This window comes from Bombus fervidus, chromosome 8, assembly GCF_041682495.2.
Source record: "Bombus fervidus isolate BK054 chromosome 8, iyBomFerv1, whole genome shotgun sequence".
Classification (NCBI taxonomy): Eukaryota; Metazoa; Arthropoda; class Insecta; order Hymenoptera; family Apidae; genus Bombus; species Bombus fervidus.
The window spans coordinates 10,017,493-10,032,756 of record NC_091524.1 but is presented as its reverse complement, the minus strand read 5'-3'; the positions used below and the strand labels follow the sequence as shown (position 1 = coordinate 10,032,756).

Below are 15,264 nucleotides of genomic sequence, written 5' to 3'. Positions count from 1 at the left end.
GCTAATTGTTAATTAAATAACAGTTTAATCCGCATTACAACGAACAACGAGGAATTTTTCAGCCTGATTGCAGTAAAGTTTTCAAGAAACCACTAGAAGATTTCATAATATATCTCCAGGATCTTTCGAAATCAATAATTAATCGATTATCTTTCTAATAAGAGAATTCATTTCGTTTCAAACTAAGCTGAACATTCAATAATTCTTCGAAAATCATCAAGTTTCGTTTCTACATCCGTTACAAGAATCCGGAAAGTACCAGAAACTCGATAATCCAGGAAATTATTTCTGCATGAAATTGCCAGCCATAAATCCTGCCTCGACGAACAAATTTCCTGACTGATTCTACTTAACAGTGACGTAACAGCGATTCAAATAGCGCTAAAAGTTAACGGCGATCCAATGGAACAGGTGAGAGAGATAGTAGGACAGGCTGGGTCGCGACTACAGCCATTCAAGACCAACGAAATTCTGCGAAATCGGTGAACTCGGCAAATCGAGTATGTCGAATGAATGAAACACCAGCGTAGAAAAGAATCCGCTTGATCCCAGATGACGCTGGATCTTGCAGGTGTACCACGACACGACGATGAAAAACAAGCCGACTGTCTGGATTTTTCCTCGACTCGTTTGGTCCAAGAATGTTCGAAACAATGGCGATGAAATCTCCAATCGCTTTCGATCGAATTTTCGGTGAATATTAAAATTTCGAATCATTTCTTGGCTGCAGATTTTTGTAATGGCGATCTTGGATTTCGAATTTAAGATATTAGCATTTGGAATTGTCAGGTTGCAAGATTTTTTAATAGGAATTCCGATTAATTTCGATTTCATATTTTTGAGGTTTTTATTCAACACAGGGTTTGACGATCAGCCAATGTGAGTGGTAGAGTAAAGTAGATCATGTACTATTTTATGATCTTTTTGCTTAAAAATCCTGAATTCACAAAATTTTGCGTCCATACTTAAATCCTATAAAAGTTTGCCAATAACTCGATTACTTGTCGTAAAACGATTTTTACGTATATCATTATACCAAAGTGTATACTTCACTTTCATCGACTCAGTCAGGAAGAAGAAGAGAAGAAATGGATTAAAAGAATGTACTTTCAGTTTCATAATAAACATCTATACTGACCTATTTTCCTCGACAGTATATCGATGCGTTTATGTAAAACAAAACGACCAAGTGGAAAAGCCTCGTGCGGTACGTCGCGCGTGCGAAGGTTTCCAGTAGATTTAGCCGATGTGCACGTGGCACGAGCCGAGACGGAAGGGGAAATATTCTCGCGAGAAGAAGAAAGGAGTCGGTCAGATAACTGTACGTCGCGGCCTCTGAACGACATCTTCAGCATCGTCGAAGCCTGGGACCTCTTCTCCTCTCATTCCCATACGGATACAGTATATGCCTTATACAACGATTCCCGATTTGATCTTTCGTCTTCGTTCAACACACGCTTGGACGTCGTCTTGTCTTTGTCTGTTAGCTGGTTTACTTACTTACCGGCATCGTGCAATTCGAGGTCTTAGTCTAAAACAACCGGTACACTTTGCCGTCGGTTGTTTTCCAAGAACGACACCTCAATGGCATTAAGTCGACACCGTACGACCATTGTCTTCCGTTTACGAGATTATTAGTTTTTCTTTTGCGTTTTTTCTTACAATTGCGTAAATGGAATAGAGCGAGAAATGAATGGATGATAATATTAGATTACGATATTTCTTTGATTTTAATATAGTAATTTTGCATATTCATGTCTTATTTGACGATTGTTCTACATTTACATATATGTATTTTTTGTTACGAGATATTTGTGACGCGTAATTGCTCGTTTCTGCGCGTTTAACAACGTGACATCGATTGAACGTTAGGTTGATCAAACATAATTTCTCAAGCAAACATCATCATTCACCACCCACCGCTTCATCTCCTACGGGTGCTATTAAGCGTCCTTGATCAATATATCGAACGCGTAAATTTTTCAGAATCGGGTAATATGTTACAGAAAACAAAATTTACATATTCTGATCGTAATAATAAATATAATATACCTAAAATCTTTGTAATGCTGTCAAAATGAGTATAGCATTACTAAAATTTGTACGAATTTACACGAAGACTCGAATCTCTTTAATGGTAATAAACATAGTACGTACGATACAATATAATAAAGATAAATTCTAATATTAAATACAAAAACTTATTTCTCATGAAAATAATCAAGAAATTGTTTATTTACAGATGTAGGATCGCTATCAGAAGTGAGAGCATCTAGGATAGAAAGGGATCTGCAAAGTGAGCGTTTCACCCTCTCAGCGTGCCTGTCTTGCATCCAACTCATGTCTATTTTCTCCAATAGAATTTTGCTCGAACACAGACTTCGTAGCCTGAAATTAATACATTTCATCAACCTTATTATTCGATAGTTACATTATTCGCAACGAGTACCACGTTCGAGCGTAATTCTATCGGCAACAACGATTCTCTCTTTCGCTTTCCTCTCTCGTCTCCGCTGTCTGGCCTTTCTCTTCTCACAGTTAAAACCGATCGTTCTGTCTCTAAAAACTTGCATTGTGCGTGTCGACGCGAGGTGCGGCCGTGTACATAATCAAAAGTTATACTTATTTCGAAGTACATACATGTTTCTATCTGTCTATGTGTCTTTTCTTTATTTTTTCTTTTTTTTCTTTTTTTTTTTTAATACTTTGTCTTTAATTCTACTTTATTCCCTTCTCTCACGTACATGCCACCTTGCGTTACGTTTCCGTGGGTAAATGGGCTCAAAATCGCTGACCAACGACTCACAGAAAATACAGTTTGTTACACAAGATCGAAGATGCAATATCTCTTTGTGCAAACTAAGTGCTTTCGTAAAAAGCTTTAGACAGATTAAAAGTAATTTAACAAAATGAATAGCTTGTTGCTCAGTTTCTATCGAATCAGGTAAAATTATTTCCCGAGTTATTGTTATTACAGTACGGATCGCGTAAAGTTATCTTTCTCGAATACGAAAAGTAGAATGAGCGTAATATGAAACTACGCTGGCTTTCAGCAATTTATCACTGTCTAATCATGGCGAATCATGGAACGCTAGAATTGCAACAATTTATAACTTTCCACAGAAAATTTGATGCCATCGAACCACTATTGAAAACATATTATCTTCTAAGACATATCTTAAATTTATTTAGAGCTTCTTACAAACAGAATTATTTTCCACAAAGGAGTATCGCGTCCAGGATCTCGTATTACAGACTGTATATAGTCTCGAGGGATTTGATAATTAATCTAACAAAACGATTGGAAAAAAGAAAGAATAAAACCGAACAGTAAACAAAAATGAGACAAGTATATCAACAATGAACACGATTATAGAAGAATACATAGAAGAAACTTTCACTATTCGAAACGTGAAATTCATTTCACGGTTCGCACGAACCCATAAATCAAGCACGAATTAGACACGGCTTCATTGTGATCGAGCAAAACACAGATCCTCTGTAACTCCCTTTCAAGTCCCTCGAGCTGTACATATTATATTATATATACATAATACCGATACTGGACAACTTTTGAACGTCTGGCGCGCCTCTTATCGTCGTTTCCTTGCGCGCATTGATTCACGGAGTCCCGTTTCCGGTAGCACGAAACGGAACGAAACGAAACGATATGATTCGGGCCCGTGAACAGTGCGACGATCGGAAATCGATACTCGTGGACAGAGGGTAGAGAAACGGGGACGTAGCAGGTTGCTCTCTATAGTCTATATACCAACAGGATGACTCGTCCACTAAGATCGTCTGTCTCTTTTTTTTCTGTTTCTGTTACTGCTCCCGCCTGCTCCTCGCCTCTTCAACTCTTCTCAACAACTGGATGCCGTCTGCCTCCAACGTCCGCCCGCCACTCCGTCTCTCCGACGACCTACATTATCTAAAACTAAAAATACAAATAATCAAACCAAACAAACCAACAAATATATCTATATATTTATATATATGTACACATATAAACGAATGAAAAACCGATTGGCTGAACTGAAACCAATTAATACTGACGATAATTGCGACTGTTGAATGACTCAAACGAATTTACCACATGACTTGGACGATTCTCTTGTTCTCTATTAATACAATTATACATGGATAATCGATCAATTATAACGGTCACCGAAACACGTGCTCCTCGTGCGGCGATTGTCCCCGGTGTTTCTGAATGATCCTAAAATCCTCCTGACTCGTTCCATACTCGATGATCGTCCTCAGGTGTTACCACGGTCCTCCTAGTCTCGGCTCGACCCGGCAAATCCATTCCTCCGGTCGGTCTATTAACGAAAACCGCCAGAACCTTCGTCCAAGATGGAGCCAGCACGGAGTTTGCTACTCAGGTACTCGGTACCACGTTGGACAACGGTCGTCTGTACGCTAGAATATTATCTACGTCTAGCAGAGTATTCTACGATAAGGAACCAGCACCAGACTCACCTACACCTTATGTGGTTTATCCCTCGAGAACCTCTGACGACGATTGGAAACTGAAAGTGGCTCTCGACAACGCACCCATCAAAGCATTAAGGGATATCGAAGAATCTAAATTAGAGGAAAATCAGGAGAGAGATTCTGGGAATCAAAATAGCGAAGGAAAGTCGTCGACGAAATTGGACGAGTTATCCAGAGAGAATGATATATTTAGCAGAAGAGAATTGGGCTCAGATTCGCAGAGATTCAAACCTGCTAAGGTCAGGCCAGCGGATAATCTTCCTACGTATACTGTTACTCATGAATATGTCGCGAACAATTTTGAAGACGATCAACCGAAGAATTTCAGACCTCGAGCGCCTAAAATCTTTAAACCTCAACCCAAACCTCCTTCTACACCGAAGAAATCAGACATAAAGCCTCTGGCTACTGTAACGTACCATGGTTTCGCTGAATTCACTACGACCGTAGGCGAAACTGTCATAGTTTTCTCTCCAAGTACGTCGCCAGCTCCAGTCGGTCGCCCAGCTACTACGATCAAAGGAGACGCGACCTTGAGACCTGACGACGGAATCGCAGTAGTAAAGATCAGGCCAACCAGCGTGATCACTGGTCAAGAGAAGACCAAGCAACATCCTGGACGTAAATCTGATCCAAAAAGCGAAACAGGCGATCCTTTGTTAGACGCTATTAACAGAGCTAATATTCAGCCAAGTGTCACCGAAGATTTCGAAGTAGAATCTTCAACAACGTCTACGGAGCCTCTTCTTTTAATACCAGACGTCGAAACTGGCTCGTTAAAACCTACAGGACTTCTAAAAGTTTTAGACTCTACTACTTCCCTGGATGGCACTACTACTCACTATAAGAGTTTAATTTATGGAACATACATTGGTACAAATTACGCTCAGATTATACACACGTCGTCGAACGTGTACTTTTTCCCTGACGAAGCCACTGCGACTTACGATGCCGAAGATACTACCGTAGATTATGGAACGACTGCCACTGAAGAGCCTGAACATGAACAGGACACTACATTAGAAATAACGACTGGTACTACACCAAGGGTAATTGCTACGAGCGAGGAATCTCTTCCAGAAATGAACGAACTGACCACTCCAATTAAAGACACCACTGATAGCGTATTAACGACCTTGAAAGATATTTTGGAGAGTGCTAGAAGAGTTCTTGGTACCACGGAATCGGCTGCTCCAACGTTAGATGATGAAATTCCTAATGATATTGTTCCTGGGGATCCTCAAGGTCGTAGTATCAAAGGTGGCAGCTCGAAGAACGATCTTGGTCATCAGGATCACAAGGAGGACGAATTTGAACAGGAAGGTAAGATTACTTTGGCTACCAGGCTACTTCCTTCCACAGTGTACAAGACGTTCACTTACTTCACTACTTTCTTCGTACCAAAAGGCGATGAAACTACTACTTCCGTTATTTCTAACGAAGTAGTGTCTTCCGACGTTACCTATCTGACAGAGTTGATTCTGCCTAGCGAAACTGCGTCTCCGATTCTTCAAACGACGTTGCCTGAACCTGTGACGACAAGGACAACTCCCATTTCGATTACTGCGTTGGAAGAAGAGCAAACAACGAAGCAGGACGAAGAGATAGAGCTGATATTCAAGACCCTGTACACTACGTACACTTATCTGACGACGTACTTCCAGGAAAGCACTTCGAGTATTTCTAGTAGAGAAGTCGTTGAAACAAATGTGATTACTCAGACTGTTGGACCTAATGGAGTGTCTGCAGTGGTTGCTGGATTGTTTGAGAAGGATGAGTCCAGTTTAATATCACCAACCAAAATTTCGGATAAAGTTTTGCCTTCGACTACTCCTGAACGTGAAGAAGGGACTGAAAAGTATCCAACGACTATGGAACAAACGACAGAAGACACTCTTACCACGTTGCAAGAACAAGATACTACTACTGATCAGAATATTCCAACAGAACCTGGAACAACTGTTAAGGAATTTGAAGATACCAAACACACGATACCTGACATTGAACCAAGTCCAACTCCAGCCTTGCCCACTCAAGAAGTAAAGGAACAGATCAAAACTTATTATACAACTTACACTTACTTTACCACAATCTTTGTCGATGATGAAACAGAGATTGAAACAAGGACAGAGGTGTTCACCAATGTAGTCACTGAGACTATTCAACCGACAGCTGTGGTGCCTGTTATTCAGGAAACAGAGCGACCAACTACACCCAGAGAGGAACCAGCCAATAAACCAGCCGTTCCACCGGAGATCTTGGCCTATTTGGAAGCCATTCAGAGACAGAAGTCTCAAGAAGAAGCGCTTCTTCTTGCCAAAAAGGTACAACAACAAGGAAACAGTAAAACTGAGGAAACCACGAATGCGCCTGAAACTAAAGAAACTACGACAGAGGATTCAGACACTTTGGAAGAACAATCGACTACAGAAAATTTGTTTCGCGGTTTCGAAGTGAACGCGCAAGTGACGCCAAATCCACCAATGGAAGGCGAAATCTTGGGCTCTATGATCACTGATGTCGTATCTTCTTCCAGTGCTGGAAGTGGCACCGTTCTAGACGTGATGGATAAAAGAAACGCAGTTCCTGAAGACCAGGAGCTTTCAGAATCTAATCATCACGACGTAGAACCAGCACCAACTCTTCTACTTCAAACAAGTTATACTACCTTTACTTATTTTACAACGATGTACAAAGGTGACGAATCTAACATAGTTAGTCGTCTAGAAACAGTTACAAATGTAGTCACAGAGACAATTAGGCCAACAGCTGTGATTCCTGTAGAAACGAGCACACTGCCAGTTACGTATTTCACGACGTTCACTTATTGGACCACGTTCTACAGAGGAGGCGACACTGTCACTACCAGTCGAGAAGAGACTGTCAGCAATGTTATGACACCGGGTGTAGCACCTACGCCTACCGTAGAGTTAGGCGTGATTATGACTTACAGACCAACGACGACAAACATAGAAGACAGCCAATCTAGCGAAAAAGAATCCAAAATCACTGCCGACAATGAAGTGACGCCCTCAGTCGTCGTTCCTATTGAAAATTCGAAAGCTGAGGAATCAGAAACTACAAGTTCCAAAGATATTACTACTCCATCTTCTGAGAATGTTTTACAATCAACTACAATTTCACCTGAACCTACCACTTATTATACTACTTATACATATTTCACAACTTCTTACATTGGTAATGAGACTATTTTGAATAGCAGATTGGAGACTGTTACTAGTGTCTCTGTTCCTGATATCCTTGCAACTTCACAAGTAGCAACAGGAAGAGCAATTGATGGATCAGTGTTTAAACAAACTTTAGCCACCGAAGAGAAACCAGTCATCCCCGCAAAACCTACTGAACTTCCAAAAATTGGTTTAATCTCGACGATCAGATCTAGTCAAGTAAATGATGGAACCACTACTCATTTTATGACCGATGTTCATGGTACATATATCAATGGATTGTACGCTCAGATTGTAGAAAGCTCGACAAGAGTAGAGACACCGCCTCTGCCTTCGTCAGTAGTTACTCCAGTCCTACCAACAGGAATTTTATCGATGAACAAGGGTATCGTGGTAGACGCAGATGAGATTACTACTATTTATTTTACGACGAAGCAGATTGGAACTTTGTTTGACGGTCTTTATGCGAAGGTTATCGAAAGTACTTCGAGTACGAAGATTAACGAAGAGAGGAAAGCGACTATTTTACCTACTCAAGGTCACAGAACTGGTTTGGTTAGATTAATTCAAGGTCAAATCGCGAATAATGGAACTACGACATTCTATCAATCTAAGGTGATTGGTACCAGTATCGAAGGTAGATACGCTCAGATCATAGAAAGCACATCCAGTTTTCTATCTTCGACTCCAACGGCAAACATCGCGCCTACTTCCACTCTGCCACCTAGCAAACCAACTCAAATCGCAGAAATTTCACCATCGCCTGCAGTCATTCAGTCTTCCTTATCGGAAGACCCAACGACGGAATCCCCGGAACAAGACGAAGACTCAGAACAGAATGAAGAGAGTGAAGAGGAGGATGAAGAAGGGGAAGATGGACAAAGTTCCAAAAAGAAATCTAGACTGACCTTTTCTACTAGAAAAAGAACTTTCACTCCAGTGATCAGACCATTCGCCTCCAGAAACAGACCCACGTTTAATCCCAAAAGAAAGGGTGCTCAGGGTGCAACGACGATTACCAGAACAGACATAACACCCACAATAACTGCGACCTTGGCTGGAAAAGGAAATAGATTCGCATCTTCTAGAGGTCGAGTCAGTTCACCAATAGGTCCATACTCTTCTACGTTGTCTCAGTCAGGTTCTAGAAGGTTCTCAGGAAGAAGGGGTTCACCAAATACAGCTAGTAGTTATGCATCAACTATAACTGGAAGTACCAGAGGCAGAGCTCAATCTAGAATATCTCCATCCTCTGTTTTCCAAGGAAACAGAAGAGGGCCTACGTCGATTAGAGGATCTTCAGCCAGAGTTGCATCTCGTGCCTCAAGCTCAGCTTATCCTGGAGTCTCTACTAGATATAGATCTCCAATCAGACCTTCGTCTACCTTGTTAAGAGGTCAGGCTACGGTTAAACACGACGACCAAGAGAACGATGCTAATGAATTCACTACGACTACGTTGGTGACCGAGGAGACGCCTTATACAGAGGATATAGAGGATGGAGAGACTGTGACGGCACCTTTGCAGACGACCACAGAGTCCTCGAGAAGATCCACGAATCCCTTACTCAGATTCCGTAGACCTATTAACTTGAATAATTCCGGCAGAACTGGTACTACGCCGAGACCGCCAACGACTACACGGAGAAATGGAAATTTAAATAGAGCCACTTCGCCGACTGTTCCTAAAGTGACTAATACGAGAACCAATGGAAGGGTAAATGCTCCAATTTCAACTAGACCAAGACAAGGTGGCACAGGGTTATTTCCGCCTCGAGGTCTACTTGGGAGAAAACCGGAACTACCTATCGAGGAACAGATAGAACCAAACGAAGATCTAGAAGAAGAAGGAGAAGAGAATTTGGAGGACGAGCCTGTGGAAGAAATAGCTGACAATGATTACGAAGGATCTGAGCATGAAGATAGAATCAATCGTCGATCTGGAAAATCCGTCAGACCCACTGTACAGATCAGGCCGTTTAACAGAGCACGAAGAATACGTCGACAGGCGAGTCAGTTGAGATCTTTGACCAGTCGATTCAGAAGACCTAGTCAGAGCTCGTCGAAGTCCGAAGAAAAATCTGACACTAGCGAAAGCGTGTCTAGCAAAGAGGAGACTTCTAAATCTAGTTCCAAACCTATTGCTCGGTACAATAATCGTGCAAGGTCTCTTACAGCGACTAGACCAACATCCAAGTCTAATAATCCTGAGAAAACATCTGCAGAGTCTACAGAGTTGAGTCAAAGTAAAAATAGGAATAGGTCTAAACAATCTCCTAGTAATGGAGACAGAAACGTTGCCTCTAGAATAAAACCTTCTTCAACTTCAAGTAATGGTAGACAGTTTACTTTAAGAGAAAAAGATGGATCTTCTTCTACCAGGACGAATTACAAAAGACCTAGTTCTTCAAATTCCAGGACAAATGGAAGATCGACTACTACTACTACTAATTCAGATCGAGTAAGGCCTCCACGATTACGAAATGGTTCCAATAAATCGTCAGAGAATACCAGTACAAGACGAACACCTCCTTCTAGTCGCACTTCCTCGAATAGATCCTCTAATAGAAATAGTAACAGAAGAGGTCCTTCTAGTAGATCAAGAGGATCTCTAGAAGATATCCGAGAAGCACCTACCGTGTATCCTGACTTCGATGGAACGATCACAGTGACTCATTACGTGCCTACGGAAGTCACTATTCCCGTGGTGAACAATGGTATCACAGAGCACAGGAGCATAATAACGGCACAACCCAGTACAGAGATTTTAAGTCCATCTCAATATAGTACGGTGACAGGTGGAGACGGTAAGCCGTTAGTGGTGATTGTTAGCGAGGTAACCGGTACGAATCCTCAAGGTCAGACCGAAGTAACCCGATTCCTGCTCCACGAGACGCCCACCACTCGTGTCTCCCACACATTAACCACACTAGGTGGTCGTAGAGCCTCTCAATCCGTAATTGTACCCACCACAGTCTATTCTGTAGAGAACGTGGTCTCCACGGTGCAACCTTCTCTCCCTGGAAATGCGCCTCTCGCGAACATCCTTCTATCGCAATTGCTCCTCGGTCAATTAGGTCAGGCAAACCCTCTGCTGCAGCCTCAAGGTACACCATCTACTCAGTATAATACGCGTACGACTTCGTACGTTACTACGATCACTAAGCAGCAGAGTACCGTGATCCCACTCACTTTCCGGGGCAAGGAGATTCTAACAACCTTGGTGGATACTTCGACAGATGTGGTGACTGCTACAGAGTTTATCACGGATACAGTGGTGGTTACACCTACTGCAGCGTTGCCAGCGGCGAATTTGAACTCATTGTTACTGTTACTTCAGCAGCCTCAACCACAAAAGAACGCTAATCCTTTGGTGGATCCTTTGTTCGCTGCTCCTCCATTCACTCAGAGCAATACTTTGCCTGGAGAGGTGGAGAGAAGGCACCAACCAGCTGACTTGGATTATAAACACGATAATTATGAATATTCCGACGAAGAAGAAGACGTTCAGGAGTATCAGCAGAAGCCTTCCAGGTCTAGAAATGGTCGCGGTAAAGCGAACGATAGGAAAGAGGATCATTCTAGTGCTGCTAAAGAAGAATCTAGCGTAGTGACGTTATACGTTTCTGGAAGACGGCCAGGGGAGTTCAGTACTGTTCTGAGCACCGTGAAAGTAAGCGACACGTCTCGAAGACGACGAGACACCGGGGAGGATTTGGTCGTCGAGGTTCGACCCTCGATCCCACCGTCGTTGCACGAGGGATCGGAAGACATCCCGGTTCTGGCGGGAAGTGTGGACTCGCTAGAAGCTCATGCGCCGACACAAAGTCTCGAGAGCGTAGTGGGTGACGTAGGACGGCATATTTCCACGTCCATCCACACCTAACCCTCAAATACACACACTTTAGATAATCCCCTTCCCCTCTTCTACTCTTAACTGTTGTCACTCGATTAATTAATATGTAAGCCCATCTACGATATCCATTATAAGAATCCCACCTAGACCGAAGCTGATGACCTTTGATGAGCCTTTCTCGGGTTCGTATTTTGTGCGCATTTTCGTGCAGGAATTCCACAACAATCACGATATACATATGATGTACCATAGATCGAATTCTTCCGGAGGATTGTTCACGGAAGAAAGGAAGTCCTTCGTGAAAGAAGAAAAATAAAGCTCGCAGCTTCGGTTGATCGACAATGATCCATCATTCTCTTCATACCCATCTCACGCCCTGTTCGCTCTTCCCCAATCTTTCTTCTTTTTATCTTCCCTCCGATTCTATCCTTTGATATAGTCCTCCACTGGTCCAGTCTACTAATACAGCCTCGAATCCGCCGCCGCACGCGCGCCCACACGCGATAAAGTCTACACGCGACGCATGGTACTCTCTTTGTCTCTGGTATTTGTCGGATCGACGCGATTTTGCCCGTGGATCGCGTGATAGATCGATAACACCCGGCTCTACTAAGTGCACGAAAACGAACAAGGGTGGGATGTGTCTGACACACGATGATCTGTCTTGTTGTTTAACCCCACCTCGGATGACTCGCCTAACACTCGAGATGAAACCCCCGCCTGTTGCTCACGGCTGCCCTACATTTGCTGTAACTCACACACACATGCCCTGAATGTAGTCCATGGCGAAGGATCACAAGTGCGTGCACGCAAGCGAGAGACACGTCGCCTTTTCAGATGACTACTACCACGACGACTTCTACCGACTAACCAGCGACTTCGCTAGCAAATCGCCCCGAGAGAACGCTAGGAATCTCGCTCCAGAGATTAACGACGATTACCTCGAGGAAACGCCCAGAAAACGCGTCAGAATTCGCGTCCCTGTGGTCAGAAAGAGTGGAAGGCAGCATAAGCTAACGGTAGTCAGAAGATTGCGTCCTATTTCGTCCAAGATTGAAAATCCTACTCAGAATCAATTGACTGTAGCGAGTCATACACCGAGGAGGATCGTGGTGACTAGAGTGAGGTCTTTGGGATTAGCTAATACCATTCACAATGACTTGGAATCTGATAGTGCCAAACCAGAGATTGGAAGACATAAAGTGACTATTACTAGACGTAGAAAGATTGCGTCAACTACCGTTTCGCCTGCGAGCAGCGAGAAAAGAGTAAGAATCACTAGAAAAAAATTAGTCGCTGTTAGACCGCTGCAACCTACGCCTAGTTTCGCTATTATCACAACTGGATTCTTCACTGCTCCGTCTTCTGAATACGATGAAGAGTTCTCCGAGGAGGATGAAGGTGAAGAAGAGGTGAACGAAGAAGATGTTAGTTCGACTGCCACGCCTGAATTAAAGGAACCGCCCGATGTTATCGATAGCAAACCGGATGAAGTTGAGATTGAAAGTAAGGAGGATGTTAGTTCAACAGATATCCCTGAGTTAAAGGAACCTCCTAATATAATCGATAAGAAACCAGATGAGGTTGAGATTGAGAGTAAGGAGGATGTTAGTTCAACAGATATCCCTGAGTTAAAGGAATCTCCTAATATAATTGATAAGAAGCCAGAAGAGATTGGAACCACGACAGAGGAGACTGAACCGAAGGTTATAGAAGAGAGTAGTGTGAGTTCACCTGTTATTATCACTGATAATTTCTTCCTCCCTGCGTCTGACGATGAGTATGAAGAATACGAAGATGAATATACCGATACCACGACTGAAAGTGAGAAGAATGATTCTGAGAATGAAGATATTCTAACGACGACTAAATCTACGAAAATTGAGGATGATTTGAATAAAGAGGATACTTCAAGCACGTCTGCAGCTCCTGATTTGTCAGAGAAAGAGGAACCAACGTCAGAAAAGCCCGAAGAAGTTTCACATAGTGTCGTTGATCACAAGAGTACAGAGTCAACTGATTTGAAAGAAGAAGAGAAATCTGAGTCTTTGACAACTGAAAATTCAATAGAAGAGGGAGAAGACGTTACTACGACGCAGATGAGTTTGGAAGAAAAAGAAGTTGGAACGACTTTTTATCCTGAGATTAATGAAAATGAGAAAGAGGACTGGGAAGGAGACCGTACAACGACAGAAATGATAGAGACTACGACATTTATGGAAGAAACGACGGTGATTAGTGTTCCTGAAGAAATACAGACAACTACAGTTTCTGATAAAGAGATTACAATAATTAATAAGGAAGAAGAACATAGTAGCACTGAACACCCTTCGCTGCCCAATGAATTTAAATCGGAATCTGAAAATTCTTCAAACGAAGAATCACTCGAAAAAGATATTGAAGCTTACGTTACAACTATTTCACCCGAACCTGAAGACATTTCACCGAAAGACAGTGAAGATTCCCTTGAGAAAGATACAAAATCAAATACCACCATAATGGAAACTGATTCCAAGGAATCTATATCAAAAGACTCTGAAGATCCTGTCAAAAAAGAGATCGAACCCCAAGTCACGGTGATTCAAACCAAATACGAAGACTCTCCCAAAGTCGAAGATGTTCCCAAAATTGAAAATGTTCCCGAAAAAGACCCACAAATTCCCGATAGCCACCCCAGCATAACACTCGACCCAAGTTCAAAGCCAGAAACTGAAAGATCCTTCCCAGACATGATAGATATTACTACCCTGAAACAGGTTCCAGAAACCACACCAAAACTCGAGGAAAATGAAGAGAACCTGACAGTGCAGCCCATACCATCGATTACCGAAATCATCTCATCTGCTACGACAATTTTCTTCGACGAGTACCCCGATTTCACCAGTGTCCTGCCATTAGAAACGTCCCAATCGACGTCGTACGATTCCAGTACCCTTAGCTACTTGGATAACTCCGAGATCCCAAGCGTGATTCCCCTAGGAGTCGAATATACGTCGTTGTCAGACTCGAAGAGGACCTCGATGGTTCTCGAGACGACGTCCAGCATTGATTCGGTAACGACGTCGATCTCGTCACCGACCCCCGAGGAAATCGAGGCAGGATTAGCCGACGATCTTTATTTGTCCCTGTCGAGGCCAGATTTCCCTGAGATACTGCCATCGAAACCGGTTCACGTGGAGCACGAGACCAGGTCCGAAACACCAGATTTAGAACCGAGCACGAGCGTTTATTATACAGAGACAGTGGTGACATCGACGAGACTGAGGACGTATACGTACGTAGTGACGCAACTGAATGGACAGGAGACGAAAGTGACGTCTTCGACGACGGTCCGACCGAGAGTGACGACGCTTACATTGACGGTGCCCGTCACGGTGACTGTCACTCCTACCGTGGAGTCGTCAGCGCACGCCGTTTCGTCTGTGTATAGCCCGGTGCCCGCTGCTGGTGAGTAGCTACAACTAGCTCTGCGATAAACCTTCTCTATCCACGATCTTCCAGTGTCCTCAACTGATTCGTACTACTTTTAGAACTTTTTTTTTGCGATCTTTCAAAGATTCCTTTTCTACTTTTTCCTATTTTCTTTTCTCACTTTTTTTTTGAATTATTAATGCATTACCAATGTAATGAAGAATAGTAGTGCGTAGAAATGGAAAATGAAGATCATGAATATGATTTTTCTAAAATCTGTATTTAACGCATTGCCAATTAAAGAGAATTGAAA

General features: G+C 42.7%; 1 protein-coding gene across 2 annotated transcripts in view; it reads left to right on the top strand.

The window, feature by feature from the left end:
* The window catches only part of LOC139989919 (uncharacterized), a 92,253-nt gene that overhangs the window by 60,997 nt on the left and 15,992 nt on the right, over nucleotides 1-15,264 (top strand). For both annotated transcript variants that reach the window (XM_072008628.1, XM_072008626.1), the window contains exons 2-3: nucleotides 2,243-2,296; nucleotides 12,378-14,987. In XM_072008628.1, coding sequence (XP_071864729.1) covers nucleotides 2,243-2,296; nucleotides 12,378-14,987 — 2,664 coding nt within the window. The remainder of the gene's footprint in view (nucleotides 1-2,242; nucleotides 2,297-12,377; nucleotides 14,988-15,264) is intronic.